The sequence below is a fragment of the Schistocerca gregaria genome, chromosome 3, assembly GCF_023897955.1.
Source record: "Schistocerca gregaria isolate iqSchGreg1 chromosome 3, iqSchGreg1.2, whole genome shotgun sequence".
NCBI classification, from domain to species: domain Eukaryota; kingdom Metazoa; phylum Arthropoda; class Insecta; order Orthoptera; family Acrididae; genus Schistocerca; species Schistocerca gregaria.
Genome location: NC_064922.1, coordinates 287,142,210 through 287,160,861, shown reverse-complemented (window position 1 = coordinate 287,160,861; position 18,652 = coordinate 287,142,210). Strand labels below are relative to the sequence as shown.

The following is an 18,652-nucleotide window of genomic DNA, read 5'->3' as shown; positions in this document are numbered from 1 at the left end:
AGCCCATCCCTCATCCTATCTGAGATCAAGTGGCAGTACAACTCTTATTCTGGCAGAAAAGGGTGTGATTTCCTCTGTAGCAGCCAGTCAGTGGGCATCACCTTTAGTGCATCCACAAACTGTGATTGACTCTTTTCCTCTGCCACAGTCAAGGAACTTGCAGACAAACTTTATGCAGGTCACTTCTTTTCCAAGAATGGTCTTCATGAAGCTTATTTGCAGGGTCTCTTGGTGAAACAGTCGTAACAAGTTTTTGTCACCAACACCCACCTGTGGTAATTTGCATTTTTGAGGTTGCCCTTCAGCAGTGCCCACACCTGCAATTTTTCAAAGTTATTTTTCACAGTTGGCTCCTTCAGTTTCTTATTATTTGAAATATTTGAATGATACAGTTATTTTGGGTCATACTCCCAATGAATATCTTCACATCATTTTGGTCCACACACACAATGACCAGCTTTCCAATCTCAGTAAGTTGTTTTAAGTGTTCTCAGATGCTAGGTTAAACTGTAATAAAGACAAGTGCTCCTTCTTCCAGACTGAGATTGAATATTCAGGACATATGATAAACAGACACAGTATCCACTATCCTAGGAATATCAATGAATCCTTCTAAGCTAGTCAAACCTACAGTTAATGCATCCTCATACAGGATTGGTACTGTTCTTTCACATGGAGTTGAGTAAACTGACTTACTACATTCAGCTCATTCTGAACGTGGCACAGATTGCAGCTGCACTACATTGTCTTCAAATCTGAGTGGACTAGAGAGTATCTGGTCACATTTTAGAAAGAAAAGATGATTTACTGGTCAATTATTGTTTGATACATTTCAATCCCACTAAACCATTTGTACCTGTAGTTGCATCCTCTTACAACACTGGTGCTGTTCTTTCATGGGACCACTGAATAGGTCAGTTGCCTTAGCATCCAGACTCTTCAACAGGGCACAGAGCAACAACTCACAGATTGATAAGGAAGCTCTTGCTATCACATGTGGGGGGGGGGGGGGGGGGGCGGGGTGGCACATACCACTGATACCTATATGGTAGAAAATTTTACATGGTGACAGATCACACTCCTCTCACCTCTTGTCCAGCCCTTCCTAGGTAGTACCTCCATGCGAAGCATTAAAGTTGCAGCAATGGTCTCTTCTCCTCTCAAATTATTAGTACAAAATTGTGTACAAGTCAAGGGCTAAGCATTTGATTGCAGACACTCTCTCTCACCTCGCAGTTGTCGCTGATTCAACGTTCGACATTTCTGAAGATTAGTTTCCACATTGATGTTCACAACAATGAAACACTTGATGGTTTTCCCATCAACTACCAATGGATTGCTCAGACAATGGCTGCAGACTCCAATCTCAAGATATTGTTTCAGCATCTCTGAATCATTGGCCACATTCATTTAAACAGATTAGTGATCCAGTTGTGCACCATTATTTTGCTCTTTGGCATAAATTATCTGTCCAGCAGGATGTTATTATACACAGACAATGAACATTCCTGATTGGTTGTGCCATATTTGCGTCAGAAGGAAATTCTTCACCTTATCCATCAAGGACACTAACCAGCTTGACCGACACCATTGCACACAGTTTGGTATGAACACTTAAGTTGAACAACTGACTTCACAATGCCTTGCATGTGCAGAGTGACAGGCTGGTCATCTCAGAAATGTTTTGATCGGTCCAAGTTCATCACCGCCTGGCAGTGTCTGCATAAAGACTTTGTGGGTCCCTACTGGAATTCTTGTTGGCTTATTGTGGTAGACAGCTAATACTATCAAGACTCTGACATTGACTTTTTGTACTGAAGATGTACCAGAAATGCTGGAATCCATTTCACATCTGCAGAATTTCAGCAATTTTGTGGCACCAATGGCATTAACAATGTCATGTCAGCATTGTTCCACTCTCAATCTAATAGTGAAGCAGAACACTTTATCCAAACATTCAAGCAACAGATGAACAAATTATGCACCTCTCTTATGCAGATGCAAGCACTGGTGTCCTTCCTCTCATAATGCTATGCCCAGCCACAGAACGGCAAGTCACTGGTAGAAATTTTGCACGGATGCTGACACAGGACACTGCTGCATGTTGCACACCAGTTGGTCATCCTCCATACTGCTCTAAGGTTAATGTTAATGATGTCATCTTTTTCAGAGTGTTTGGTATAGACAAATGCTGGGAATGAGCCATTATCAGTGAAGTCTTTGGCCATTCTTTCACTGGGCTGCAGAACTGCAGGCAGAATCAGCTTTCGTTGTGTAGCCTATATACACCTGTCTTAAGATTTTATTTACAAATTTGGTGCCTAGGAGGTGCCTAGGGGGTGCACCCATGGCCTAGGGGTAGCGTCTTTGATTCATAATCAAAAACGTCTTCGGTTCCGGGTTCGATCCCCGCCACTGCCTAAATTTTGATAAATAATCAGCATTGGCGGCCGAAGACTTCCGGCATAAGAAGTCAGCCTCATTCTGCCAACAGCCTTGTCAATGAGGGCGGAGGAGCGGATAGACGTTCAGGGCACTCTCTTGTCCTAGGGGTGGGAAATTGCCCCTAAAGGTGGAAGAATCAGCAATGATCAACGACATGAGGATGCAGAAGGCAATGGACACCACTGCATTAAAGACACGTAACGTGTACTAACAGGACATGTGACCTGTAGTTGAAGAAGTGTCATGATGATCTCTCCATTGGCAAAAGATTCCGGAATAGCCCCCAAATTCGGATCTCCAGGAGGGGACTGCCAAGGGGGAGGTTACCATGAGAAAAAGATTGAATAATCAACGAAAGGATAATGTTCTACGAGTCGGGGGGGTGAAATGTCAGAAGCTTGAACGTGTTAGGGAAACTAGAAAATCTGAAAAGGGAAATGCAAAGGCTCAATCTAGGTGTAGTAGCGGTCAGTGAAGTGAAGTGGAAGGAAGACAAGGATTTTTGGTCAGATGAGTATTGGGTAATATCAACAGCAGCAGAAAATGGTATAACAGGTGTAGGATTCGTTATGAATAGGAAGGTAGGGCAGAGGGTGTGTTACTGTGAACAGTTCAGTGACCGGGTTGTTCTAATCAGAATCGACAGCAGACCAACACCTACAACGATAGTTCAGGTATACATGCCGATGTCGCAAGCTGAAGATGAAAAGATAGAGAAAGTGTATGAGGATATTGAAAGGGTAATGCAGTATGTAAAGGGGGACGAAAATCTAATAGTCATGGGTGACTGGAATGCAGTTGTAGGGGAATGAGTAGAAGAAAAGGTTACAGGAGAATTTGGGGTTGGGACAAGGGATGAAAGAGGAGAAAGACTAATTGAGTTCTATAACAAGTTAAAGCTAGTAATAGCGAATACCCTGTTCAAGAATCACAAGAGGAGGAGGTATACTTGGAAAAGGCCGGGAGATACGGGAAGATTTCAATTAGATTACATCATGGTCAGACAGAGATTCCGAAATCAGATACTGGATTGTAAGGCGTGCCCAGGAGCAGATATAGACTCAGATCACAATATAGTAGTGATGAAGAGTAGGCTGAAGTTCAAGACATTAGTCAGGAAGAATCAATACGCTAAGAAGTGGGATACGGAAGTTCTAAGGAATGACGAGATACGTTTGAAGTTCTCTAACTCTATAGATACAGCAATAAGGAATAGTGCAGTAGGCAGTACAGTTGAAGAGGAATGGACATCTCTAAAAAGGGCCATCACAGAAGTTGGGAAGGAAAACAAGTCGATGAGGAATGAAACAAATAGGAAGTGCAGGGAAGCTAAGACGAAATGGCTGCAGGAAAAATGTGAACACATCAAAAAAGATATGATTGTCGGAAGGACAGACTCAGCATAGAGGAAAGTCAAAACAACCTTTGGTGACATTAAAAGCAACGGTGGTAACATTAAGAGTGCAACGGGAATTAAACTGTTAAATGCAGAGGAGAGAGCAGATAGGTGGAAAGAATACATTGAAAGTCTCTATGAGGGTGAAGATTTGTCTGATGTGATAGAAGAAGAAACAGGAGTCGATTTAGAAGAGATAGGGGATACAGTATTAGAATCGGAATTTAAAAGAGCTTTGGAGGACTTACGGTCAAATAAGGCAGAAGGGATAGATAACATTCCATCAGAATTTCTAAAATCATTAGGGGAAGTGGCAACAAAACGACTATTCACATTGGTGTGTAGAATATATGATTCTGGCGACATACCATCTGACTTCCGGAAAAGAATCATCCACACAATTCCGAAGACGCCAAGAGCTGACAAGTGCAAGAATTATTGCAAAATCAGCTTAACAGCTCATGCATCGAAGCTGCTTACATGAATAATATACAGAAGAATGTAAAAGAAAATTGAGAATGCGCTAGGTGACAATCAGTTTGGCTTTAGGAAAAGTAAAGGCACGAGAGAGGCAATTCTGATGTTACGGCTAATAATGGAAGCAAGGTTAAAGAAAAATCGAGACACGTTCATAGGATTTGTCGACCTGGAAAAAGCGTTCGAGAATATAAAATGGTGCAAGCTGTTCGAGATACAAAAAAAGTAGGGGTAACCTATGGGGAGAGACGGGTCATATACAATATATACAACAACCAAGAGGGAATAATAAGAGTGGATGATCAAGAACGAAGTGCTCGTATTAAGAAGGGTGTAAGACAAGGCTGTAGCCTTTCGCCCCTACTCTTCAATCTGTACATCGAGGAAGCAATGATGGAAATAAAAGAAAGGTTCAGGAGTGGAATTAAAATACAAGGTGAAAGGATATCAATTGTACGATTCGCTGATGACATTGCTATCCTGAGTGAAAGTGAAGAAGAATTCAATGATCTGCTGAATGGAATGAACAGTCTAATGAGTACACAGTATGGTTTGAGAGTAAATCGGAGAAAGACAAAGGTAATGAGAAGTAGTAGAAATGAGAACAGCGAAAAACTTAACATCAGGATTGATGGTCACGAAGTCAATGAAGTTAAGGAATTCTGCTACCTAGGCAGTAAAATAACCAATGACGGATGGAGCAAGGAAGACATCAAAAGCAGACTCACTATGGCAAAAAAGGCATTTCTGGCCAAGAGAAGTCTACTAATATCAAATACCGGCCTTAATTTGAGGAAGAAATTTCTGAGGATGTATATCTGGAGTACAGCATTGTATGGTAGTGAAACATGGACTGTGGGAAAACCGGAACAAAAGAGAATCAAAGCATTTGAGATGTGGTGCTATAGACGAATGTTGAAAATTAGGTGGACTGATAAGGTAAGGAATGAGGAGGTTCTACGCAGAATCGGAGAGGAAAGGAATATGTGGAAAACACTGATAAGGAGAAGGGATAGGATGATAGGACATCTGCTAAGACATGAGGGAATGATTTCCATGGTACTAGAGGGAGCTGTAGAGGGCAAAAACTGTAGAGGAAGACAGAGATTGGAATATGTCAAGCAAATAATTGAGGATGTAGGTTGCAAGTGCTACTCTGAGATGAAGAGGTTCGCACAGGAAAGGAATTCGTGGCGGGCCGCATCAAACCAGTCAGTAGACTAGACAAAAAAAAAAAAGGAGGGGGGGGGGGGGGGGGGGAACCAGCAGCCTCAGTCACCTTCACCTCCTTCATGTCCCATGCTGCCAGCACTGAACTGGGAACCAACGGCCATCAATACTGCACCACTGCTGTCACCACAGTGCCAGAAACCCTAGCCGTCTGAGGTGGGCCCCCTTCATCCTGCCACCTTCCTGTTGGCCACTGTGGACTCTTTCAGTCACCATCCATCACCAACAGAAGATGATGTGTACATCCTATGCCTTGTTTTTTGGCCGTTTTTTTGACCATTCACAAGACGAATGCCAGGGTATGGGCAGGGGCTTGTTATTAGCTGCTGTTTCAGATTCTGCCTTATCAGTAACTTCTCAGACCTTTACACTGCTTTTGGCGGTACCAGCAGACAGTGGCAAGGTTTAGGATCCTTTTTTTGTGTGTGTGTGGGAGTGGGTGAGGGGTATGTGTTAATGTACACTATCAACGCCATGTCAGGCATTCTACATCCAGATGTTGGCAGGAACACGTGACTGCCCAGCCAATTCACAGCCCATCTAAAGAAACTCCCTCTGCTGCATGCACTAGTAGCACCACCGCTGAGCTAGCCAGTCTAATCATGGAGTTCATTTGGAGCCTTCACAGTGTTACAAGTTTGCTTCTCTGTTATAGTGGCTATTCATGATAAAGATGCCTGTGTAACAGACAAGGCAAAGATTCTCTGTGGACTTGTTGCTTAACATTCAGTAAAGTGAAGAGTGACACACATATTACATTTGCTCCTAATTACTTTGTTCTTTGTCTCAGCACGCACCTATTCTTCAGCATCCACGTGTGAATCAACTCAATACCAACCAATGGCATGAAGTCTAGCCTCCCATATTATTATATTCCTTCACTGACCCTCCACCATCTACATCCCTTTAATTCCTGGGTCCCTACTCATTGCTGTTGATGCCACCATCCCTCACACCCACAGCCTTGCTATTTCAAACACAACCTCTCCCAACATTCTTCAGACTCCAAACACACTATCTCATTTCTTATACATCTTATCAACTACATCATGGCATACAACTACTTTTCCTTTGAAGGGAACATATACAAACAAATCTGGACACCCTTATGGCACCCTCATATGCCAACCATCTACAGGAAACCTTCCTAGCCTCCCAAGTCTCCCAGCACCTAGTCTGGTTCAGGTTCATTGATGATATCTTCGTGATCTAAACTCAAGACATCCTATCATCATTCCTTGACAACCTCAACATCTTCTCTCCCATCTGCTTTGACTAGTCCTCCTTAACCTAATGTGACACCTTCTTGGAAGCTGACTTTCATATTTCTGATGGTTCCATCCACACATCAGGTCATGTTAAATGGCATCCCCTCTACACCAAAAAACCCTCCCATGCAGTCTGGTCACCCATGGACAACATATCTGAATTGACAAGAAAGACCTCCCTTGCCCAGTATGCTAATGGTCGCATGAAGGCTTGCAGACACTACAATACAACCCTAGCCTGAAAACAGATTTCTGTGCCACATCCTAACACACCCCCATTCCTCTCCATTTCTGAGAATTAGCTTCTCACCCAATATCAACCTGGAGTGGAACAGCTGAACCATCCCTGGACTAGTAAACCACATCCTTTGCCATGACTTTTATTATCTTTCGTCATGACTTGAAATGAGGACGTTCTACACAAGATACTTCCTATCCTTAATACAGTGGTATTATACCTCCCAGAGACCTCCACAAAATTTTAGTCCATCCCTATGCCACACAATACTGGGATCATATTCCTGTGGAAGACCCATGTGCAAGACTTGCCTAATCCATCCACCCAGCACTTCCTACGACAGTCCTTTCATAGACTTATCCGACCCCATCAGAGGCTGTACCACCTGTGAAAGCAGCAGTGGTCATACACCAACTCTGCTACAATCACTGCTCAGCCTTTTAGATCAATATCACTACCAACCAGCTGTCCACCAGGATAAATGGCTTCCTTCAACCTGTGGCCCAGAACAAAATTGACCACCCAGTGGCACAACATGCAGCTGAGTATAACATACTCAGTTTCAGTGGCTGCTTTGCAACCTGTGTCATTTGGATCCTTCATGCCAACTGCATCCTCTCTGAACTATACAGATGGGAGTCATCCTTGACTCTTGTAACTGTCCTGGCCTCATTCTCCAAGAACCCCCTGTCCCAATATGCTCCATACGACAGTTCCCGTCCCTCCCTTCTGTCACCCTCTTCCATTTCACATCCCCACATCGCCCTCGGCATGTTACGCTCCTCATTTCCTCCAACACCCATGCATGACATGAATAGCTTATGCACCTACCACACATCCCTCCCACATTCCTAGCCAGAAAATGGGCTGCCTTGCCCCAAGCTCCTAGCCACCTATCCCAAACCCTCACCCTGTCTCCTGCCTCTCTCCCTCTCTACCCAACCCATCCAACATAACCTTCAGCCCACACCAGTCCACCTACCGAAATGCAACACTGGTATTTTGTGTCCAGCCAGTGCCATGCAGGATGACAGGAGTTTGTAGTTGTTGTTGTTGCTGCTGGTGATGGCTTGTGTGTGTGTGTGTGTGTGTGTGTGTGTGTGTGTGTGTGTGTGTGTGTGTGTGTACTTTTACTCTAGCTTAAATAAGGTTTATTCCAAAAGCTAGCAAGTTTTCTTTTTTGTGTGTGCTTACTGACAACTCAACATTAACATTTCTGCTTTTTCAGGAACGGTCTCCTTTACTCTTACAGTATTTACATTCTTCCAGACCTTTGCTACAAAGTTTGTCTGATCTAAACCTCACAACATGTGGGTCCCTCTCATCATGAAGTGCGAGTGACTTACCCTTCCTCTTTTAACATTCCCTACCCTATCCCTCAGTCCTCCCTGACAAAAGAACTAATAGTAATGAAAGCTGTAAAGCTGTAGGATATTTTCATGTACTGTTATGAGTCTATTGACAGTTCTAAACACTCCATCAAATGAAGGTGATTGTTTGCTAGTACCTCTGTTTCATAATTTTCTAGTTTTCCAAACTGAATTTTTCTTTTGATACTACTAGTCAGTACTCTAACACACACAAGTTCTGGATTAGTCACTCACGCCTAAAGCATCTACAACATAAAAACTTCAAAATGATACAACTATGAAGAATATGATTCTTACTGAATGTTGTCAGTGAGACTTGTTGTTTCTTCTGATGGCGGTGGCTGTGTTAATCTCTGTGGGACATCTCTTATGGACTGAACAATGCTCATCACTTTCGAGTGCCTCTTTGATGAATCCCTTGCATTGGAATTTTCCATTATGGTTGGCAGTCCCAGATTGACACTCATCACAGGTGACTGGGTTTGTGCTGGACAAAAAGAAACAAATGAGCTAGAAATGCATTTCATTTTCAAATGATTTAAAATGTATCTATACATTTGTAGACTCATTGCTTCCATGCTCATTCAAATCAGTCATAGGGACTTGTCTGTATTACTAATTGTCAAACTGACAACAGCTAAAAATTAAAGTAAAAAGTAACAGAAGACGGATTTGCAGCTTGCATTTGTATAGAATTTCTCTAAGTAAATATACAGGATGAGTCAAAAAGGACTTTACAACTTTGAATGACACAGAAATTTATTGAGATAACTCACAGGTTGGCAGATGTGACATTTTGTAGAAAACAACACCAAGTTTCACATAAAAGTGTCAAGTGTAATTCTGGTTTGATGCAACTTCCATTGGGGATGTGGATAATATCCCACTGCTAATCAATTTCTTCCCACCCTCATCACCAAATTGAACATAACTTGTGCAACAGCAGTTGCATAGGTTCAATTTTTCAGGTCATCTGAACTGTTTGGTAGAGGTGCAACATACACAGTCTTTGATGAGACCTCAGAGGAAGAAATCCAGCGGTGACACACAACATTGTTGTTACAGTTAGTCTGCTTAAACCAGTTCATACACATTGCCAAATTATGCAGTTGTGTATAAGACATGAGCTAACCCCCTCAGCGACAGTTAAGACCTCAAGGTGGTACATGAAGCACCGAAATTGATAGTCATATAATAAATAACATCATAAGGATGGTTGTAGGTGTCCCATTTTATTATATCAATGAATGGCTTAAGTCCTTTAAACCTCCAATCAGAAGGATGGACATACAAAAAAACATGGAGGTAACCTATACAGCAGATAGACGAATTGCAAATATACTATGTAGGCATTGATTTCCTATGCAGTCCAGAAGGAGATCCATGACATTTAAGGCTGCAGAGATGCAAATGTTGATTCAGACCACTACCTATTTCAGATCAAAATCAAATTTACATTGAAGAAAACCCAACAGAAAAGAACTCACATAGAGAAGTCTGACATGCAAAAGTTTACAGAGTCCAACATAAAGCAGGAATAGGGAAGATAAAAAGAAAAAATGGGAAGAATTCCATACAAAGATCAGACATAAAGTAAAAGAACTAGTACCATGGAAAAAGAACACTAAACATCCTTGGTGGGACTCAGAATGTGAAAATGCACTAGAAAGACACAAACAAGCTTCCAGGAATACAACTTTAAAATATCCCTGGAAAGCCTATATCAGTTTAATGAATTAAGAAATGAGGGTGTATAACTCATTAGTCAAACCAATATAAAGTACATGAAAGAACAACTGAGTGCTGTAGAAGAAAACTACTGCAACCACAACATGAGAGAATTCTATAGGACTTTTACTAGAAAAGTCCACAGGTACACACCTCAGAACTTATGTTTCACAAAGCAAGATGCAAAACTCACACTAACTAATTACAAGAATTATCAGGAACTGACATAATAATTTCCTGAACCTGAAACAATATTTCTAATACAGGACTGCACCTCCACTCATCCAGTATCACTTCCACCAACATGTGAAGAGATCCACAAAATATATATTTAAACTAAAAATGATGGAACATTCTGTGAATATGGCATCATCACAGAATTATTATATGGCTCTGAGCACTATGGGACTTAACAAAAATGGTTCAAATGGCTCTGAGCACTATGAAACTTAACATCTATGGTAATCAGTCCCCTAGAACTTAGAACTACTTAAACCTAACTACCCTAAGGACATCACACACATCCATGCCCGAGGCAGGATTCAAACCTGCGACCGTAGCAGTCGCGCAGCTCCGGACTGAGCGCCTAGAACCGCTAGACCACCGCGGCCGGCGGGACTTAACATCTGAGGTTATCAGTCCCCTTGAACTTAGAACTACTTAAACCTAATTAAACTAAGGACATCACACACATCCATGCCCGAGGCAGGATTCGAACCTGCGACCATAGCGGTCACACGGTTCCAGACTGAAGCGCCTAGAAACACACGACCACCATGGCTGGCAGAATTACTATAGAAATTCAGATCAGAATCTGTAGAGGAACTTATACAAATGATCAGAACCATCTGGCAAACCTAAAGATTTACTGACAATTTGAAGCGTGTACTTATTCATCTGCTCACAAGAAAGGAGAGAGAATGAACATGAACAACTACAGATGGATCTCCCAGTTACAAGTCATCAACAAAATTTTATCAGCTTGCTTACTCCAGAGAACGCAAGAACAATTACAACACAAAATTGGTGAAAACCAGGCAGGCTTCTGTCCCAGTCATTCAGGCATAGAACTAATCTTCAATCCAAAAGCAGTTGTACAAGGAGTGTCCTATAGGAAATGTAATGCTTTTTTTCTGACATCAGGTTGGTGTTATTCAGGATTTCAATACATTATATTAGTCCCCACTTTTTGGCTAAAAATTACTATTTCTCAACATATCTCTGTTCAATCTGGTGTCCTTAGCTGCCTTACTGGGAGTGTTTGTATGCCTGCAAGGTGCCGTTTCATTGGTCAACATTTAAGCCAATGTTTGCTGCATCAATAACCTCCCTATCATCCATGTACTGACTCCTGCAGAGTGCATCCTTCATTGGGCCACACAGATGGAAGTCAGAAGGTGTGAGATACTGGCTGTAGGCTGGATGACAAAGAACAATCCAATGAAGTTTTGTGAGCTCCTCTTGGGTGCTGAAACGTCTGTGAGGCCTAGCATTGTCATGCAGGAGGAGAAGTTCATTTGCATTCTTGTGGCGATGAACACACTAAAATAGTTTCATCAATTTCCTGAGAATAGCACAATACAATTCAGAGTTGATAATTGGACAATGAGGGAGGACATGAAACAGAATAATCCCTTCTGGTTCCCAGAAGACCACTGGCATGACTTCACTGACTGAGGGTATGGCTTTGAACTTTTTCTTCACAGGAGACATGGTGCAGCACCACTCCATGGATTGCCAGTTTGTTTCTGGTTTAAAGTAAAGAACCCATGTTTTTTCGCCTGTAACAATGCATGACAAAAAAATTGTCACAAGCAGCCTCATAACATGCAAGCCATTCTGCACAGGTGGGCCTTTGTTGCTCTTTATGGTCTTCTGCTAGTTGGTGAGGAATTCTGTGGGCACACACCTTTTGGTGCCCCAACTGGCAGACGATTGTGTCAGATGTTATCAACAGATTCTTCCAGTTGTGCAGTGAGGTGTTCGACTGTGATCCATTAATCACCTTGACTGAGGGTATTTACACATTCCAACACTGCAGAGTAACAGCTGTGTGGGGCCAGCCAGCATGCAAGAGATAGGTTTTTGTGACCTTGTTGCAATGATGACAGACACCTCGACCAATGACACACCACGCTTTTGTTCACTGCCAGGTCTCTGTAGACATTCTGCAGATGCACATGAATATCTGTGGTGCTCTTATTTTCTGCCAAAAGAGACTGAATGACAGTTCTCTGCTTGGAGCACACCTCTGTTAAAGACGCTATTTTGATGGATATGTAAAATGCCACTATCAGAACTTCTTGAAACTACAGGGGCTGAAGTGGGAATATTCCACAATGGCCCACACCAAATTTCATATTTTTTTCAACCAATATCGGCTGAGAACAAATGTATTACATTACTTATTGAAGCCCCCATGTAAAATACAAGATTATCAGGAATGTTCCAATTATTTGCACCTTCATAGATTTCAAGAAAGCATTTGATTCTATTGACTGTCAATCCTTGTTCAAAATCCCAGAAGAACAGGGATTCAACATAAAACACTATGACTAATCAAACAGACAATGGCTGACACAAAATCAAAAGTTAAATTCACGGGTGAAATCCCAAATCCCTTCATGATCAAAACTGGAGTATGCCAAGGCAACAGATTATCCCCACTACTGTTCAACCTAGTACTGGACAAAGTAATGAGGGAATGTGGAAAAGGACATTAGAAACTATCTTGACTAGGACATCTAGGAAATCTCAAACCTACTATTACAGATGCCTGTCCATATTCCCGGATAATAAAGCAACAGCAAACACACAAACAGAAGTACTAAAAGAATGTGCAGAAAAAACTGGCCTGCAAATCTCTTTCCAGAAGTCTGAATTCTTTCATTCACATACAAAAATTAGATACAAAATACAGAAAGATAACCAGAGTTGCGCATTTCAGATACATAACTGAAGCCCTTAAACCAACTAGAGGAGAAAAGATCTCACAGAAGAGTTGACGACAAAAAATGGAGAGAGTATACAGCAAAAAACAGCACATATATAATAAGAAATGCGTGTCCATTAACACAAAGATCAGACAGTACAACACAGCAATCAAGCATGAAACACTGTATGCAAGTGAGACACTGCCACTCCATATGAAAATCAACATGGAATGCATTTTAAAGAAAGAATGCAAAATCATGCAAAAAAATCTTAGCCCAAAGCTGACAGAAGAGAGATCTAGATTACACTTTAGGAAACCCACAGAGAAGAGGTCAAATCTAGCACCAGATGCCAGAAAAAGAAGGTTAAGGCTCTTCAGGTACGTCAGCTACCATTACATGAATCATGAACAGATTTCTTACACACACACACACACACACACACACACACACACACACACACATACAAATTCAACAACACCATGGATCACACAACCTAAACTTGAAATAGAAAAAGCACAAATTGATGCAACATAAACTGAAGACAGAAACATATACAGAGACAAGAGACACAAGTGGAATGTCAGATCAGGGAATGAAGACCCAAAGACACTAGGGATAAAGTAGACTGAAGACAGAAAGATACTCCACGGAGAAAAAATGAGAGAGCTGTGGAAGAGCAGAAACAATGCTCACATGAGACAGAAAGCTTTGTGTGACACAACATGATTTCAATGCAAATAATAATAAAATATAGAAAATTACTTTTAGGTGTTTCTACAAAAAATCTCTTCAATAGAGTACAAGGCACCTAAAAACAGAATTTTACAAAACTTAAATAAATTGAGGTAGAAACTTAATCCACATGTAATGTTGCAATTAAAATACTAACTACCAAGAGTAAGTTGCAAGCCATGGTTGGCTCTTTCTACCAGACATTAAACTCACTGGCAGAAGTATCTGGAAACATAAAAAATGTCTCAGTAGATTAGAATGGACATTATATGTTATACCATAACTCAGGGTGATAAATCATTAATGTAACCACATTCACAGTATGCAGCTGGGCAGCAGCACAGGTGCCAGGAGGTCCGCAGTAAATACTGGGTGATCAAAAAGTCAGTATAAATTTGAAAACTTAATAAACCATGGAATAATGTAGATGGAATGACATGGGGTTTTATTAGAATAAAATAAAAGTATTGCTAGATGCGTGAAAGATCTCTTGTGCATGTCATGATCATGTGCTCAGCCACCACTTTCGTCATGCTTGGTCTCCCAGGTCCCCTGACCTCAGTCTGTGCGATTATTGGCTTTTGGGGTTACCTGAAGTCGCAAGTGTATCGTGATCGACCAACATCTCTAGGGATGATGAAAGGCAACATCTGATGCCAATGCCTCACCATAACTCTGGACATGCTTTACAGTGCTATTCACATCATTATTCCTTGACTACAGCTATTTTTGAGGAATGTTCGTGGACATATTGAGCATTTCCTGTAAAGAACATCATCTTTGCTTTGTCTTACTTTGTTATGCCAATTATTGCTATTCTGATCAGATGAAGTGCCATCTGTCAGACATTTTTTGAACGTTTGTATTTTTTTGGTTCTAATAAAACCCCATGTCATTCCAAGCATTTGTGTCAATTTGTACCTCTCTATCTACATTATTCTTTGATTTATTCAGTTTTCAAATTTATACTGACTTTTTGATCACCCGGTATACTACAGTTTATCACATAAATTATTTCTAACATAAACGCTTAAAAATAAAAGTAAATATGCATATTTATTACACAAGGAGATTCTGGAACTGCACTCCTTCAATGTTCAATAATTTCTGACACCTGCTTAGACAATTGTTCATTACACTCCCTCTGAGAAATGGCAGCAATTTTCTGAGAAATGTTAGTTTTAAGTTCATCTTAAGTGTGTGGATTTGATTTGTACATTTCCTCTTTTAATTTCTGCAGAGATAAAAATCACAGGGTTCTAAATTGAGGGAGGCCAAATATTGTTAATGGTTACTCTGTCTTGAAACGCATCATGAATTTCCTGTAATGAGAAATTGGCTGTATATGCCATTGCAGCGTCCTGCTGAAAGGTCATGAAAGCACAGTTTCTCTCAGCTAATTGGCCAACAAGGAGCCACAAAATGTTTTACACTTGTCTCTTAGTGTTAACTGTTCCCCAGAAAAAAAATACACTCTATTGTTCTCTCACTGATAATAGCACACCACGCACTTATTTTCTGATCATGCAGGGGTGCCTAGTGTATTACATTAGGCTTTTCAGAACTCCAGTAATGGTTATTTTGTGAATTAACATACCTACTTAGGTGAGACCATGAGTCATTCAAAAAGGAAGCTAGGTGAGGGACAATTGCTCTGTCATGCACCCTATTCAAAATCCAGTCACAAAATTGCAATTTTATTGCAGGGCTACACAGTTTAAGTCTTTGCACTGTAGTTATTTTATAGGGCTGTAACCTCAGTAACTTTGTAGCCATTTGAACACTGCCTTACCAAATTCCCATTTGCTGAGAAAGATGTTGAACTGATTTTCTGGGAGACCTTTCTACAGCGTAACCAGTGGTATCTAGAGTTTCTTCTATGAGTACTGTACATGGTTGTCTGTTTCCCATCAAGAGCAATTCCAGTTTTGTTAAATGTATTTATCAATTGATGATCTGTACTCCAATTAGGAACTTGAACATCATGAGATTCCTCTTGAAATAATCTCGTTGCAGCACATACTGATTCTCTATGCATGTATGAATCATACATGAATACTCTTTAGTGAACAGAATACTTGAATTTTGCCATTTCACTTGAAACACTTTCACTCAATACACTGTATCCCATCACCTAACAGTCAAGTGATACCTGTGCAACAGTTCTACACACACAAAGGCCTTGCAATGGAGGGGAAATATACTTCCACCTGCATCACCACCAGCTGGCTTCTGGCGGGGCACAAAATGTCTGCCAGGTGATTGCAATTAAGGGACTGATCACCCTGTCATTACAGATGTTTTTAACACCTTACAGTAGATTGTGAAATTACAATATCACAAATGGTAGGTACAAGAAAACTTCATGTAAAACTATCACAACTTTTACTCAAAAAATTACCTGGAAGATAAAGTGTGAAAATCTAGCCATGACAAAAAGTACCATATTAGATTTATTGATGGTAAACATGCCTGATTTCTCTCAGGATGTTCACAAAGAGTGGTCAAGAAGCTGTTGTGCCATCAATACAAATAAAGATATAAATGGATACAAAAACAAGCACAGAAGTATACAGCTTCAGTAAATTAGACAAAATGAAGACTACAGCATTTTTCAGACATGGTCTAGAATCATTTAATTTACAAATGAAATGAGACAATTTCAGAGACATTACTGCTCTCATACAGATATGGTTTTATGTATATTGACTGAACTGATGAATGAAAATTTGTACCAAGGCTGGAATCAAACCTGGCTCTTCTGCTTATGAGGTAGGCGCATTAGCCACTAAGCCCTCTTGGCACAGGGGTTCATTCCACAGATTACCCTGGCATGCCTCCCTCACTCCTGCCCTCTTCTTCATGGGTTCAATTACTGGCCTTGGTACAAATTTCCACTATGTACTTCAGTCAATGAACATAAAATCATACCTGTATGAGATCAGTAAACTCTCCAGACATGATAGGGTGGCTTGTGGAGTATGTATGTAGATGTAGGTGTAGGTGTATGAAAAGGATAGATTGGTACTTACTGCATAAATAAGGAATTAAGTCACAGACAGACACAATGAGAAAGACTGGTAAAATATTATGCCATCAGGCAAAGTCCTTCTTCCAAAGCAGAAAACATCTACATATTCAGACAAGCACAAGTCACCCACAAATAGACACTGTCTCCAGGCACTCATTTGGTTCTATACCTAAAATTGTAGTATCTTCTTTCTTCAATGCACTTTCTGCCTTCTTGATTTTCTTCTCCTCCATTTCCTTGATCTTGAATTTCTTTTACTTGATTGTTAGTGTTATTTGCTACTTCACTGATAATGAAAATAATCAATTTTTGAAAATATAGTGTAGTGCAATTGAATACATAAAAAGTCAACTCACGAAGCAGTGGCTGGAGAACACACTTATAAAAATTATTAAAATTTGAAGGCTTTTGGAACCAATGGCTCCTTTTTCTGACAGAAGGGTGGAATGGGAAGGAAGAGGAGTGACAGAAAAGGCCTAATGAGATTTAGGAAATGGACAGAGTTCAGAAAAGTAGCCCAGAGCCCAGGGTCAGGGGACACTTTCTAGATGGTAAGTCTCCCCTGACCGAGGGTTCAGAGCAACTTTTCCAAAATCTACCCCTTTTTCTAAACCTCACCAGTCCTTTTCTGTCATCCAGTTGTTTTCCATCATCCCTCTCCTTTCCCCTTGAACCCTTCTGCCACAAAGAGGAGCCACCTGTTCCAAAAGCTTGCAAACTTTAATACTCTTTGTATGTGTCTTCTCTTGCTGCCGCTTAGTGAGTAGATTTTTTATCCACCCAATTACATTATATTCACCAATAATGAGATACTTCTGTACAGTTTCTTTGGCACTTTCAGCTCAAATTTGATATCTCTTGACACAACTGTATTTCTTCTTTCTGTACCAGCCTGTAGCTACATGGAGCACAAGCGACAAAAATGGTTGCATTACTTCTTTCATCTAGTTTTTTCAGATGGCCTAGATTTTGGAAAAATTTATGGTTCAAAAGTATGAAGTCATGATAGAACTGGTCTTCTATGAAACCACTTTTCTGTTGGTGCTGCACTTTGAAAGTTGGACATCCATTGATTAAATTTGTAGCTGTGAGTACTGCTTCTCCACATAGCTCCCTCTTCAGTTCATTATCAAAGCTCAAACCTCTTGCTTTGTTCATTTTGTCAGATTTAGTCTCTTTGCTTTCCCAGTGATACTGTAGTCTAGCACAATTCCTTTTCTGTTGTACCAATCCTTAAACTCATGACTGGTATATTCACCATAACTATCACATTTCATTTTTGAAACTTTTAAAATGAACTGATTTTTCACTTTCTAACACATATTTTATCATAAATCCTGCAATCTTGTTAACAAATAAGTCATAAAAAATAAGTGAAATCTAATGCTGCCATGTAATACCTGTATCCATTAAACATTGGGGGATCTATCTCTGCACAGATATCAGCATGTATTATTTCAAATGGTCCTGTTACTCTTTGTCACAAAGTAGAAAATGACTTTCTTGTTAGCTTAGCTTTCACACAAACATCACACAATTTTTCTGCTGAACATAAACTATAAGTAACTTCTTGATAAGAAAAGAAAGCACAGCATGATCTGGAGAAAATAAATGGTTGCTGGGGGAGATAAAGTGAGATGCTTTCAGTATTGATAAGTGCAACACAGTCCCAGTCTTGATAAGAAAAGAAAGCACAGCACGGTCTGGAGAAAATAAAGGGTTACTGGGGGAGATAAAGTGAGATGCTCCAACACAGTCCCAGATCTAGCTAATATTCATAAATTGTTGAACAATAATGGGA

At 40.5% G+C, this 18,652-nt stretch overlaps 1 protein-coding gene across 3 annotated transcripts in view; it reads right to left on the bottom strand.

Moving 5' to 3' along the window:
* Nucleotides 1-18,652, bottom strand: part of LOC126353764 (uncharacterized) — a 254,317-nt gene that overhangs the window by 22,171 nt on the left and 213,494 nt on the right. For all 3 annotated transcript variants that reach the window (XM_050002844.1, XM_050002842.1, XM_050002845.1), the window contains exon 13: nucleotides 8,722-8,911. In XM_050002844.1, the coding sequence (XP_049858801.1) occupies nucleotides 8,722-8,911 (190 nt within the window). The remainder of the gene's footprint in view (nucleotides 1-8,721; nucleotides 8,912-18,652) is intronic.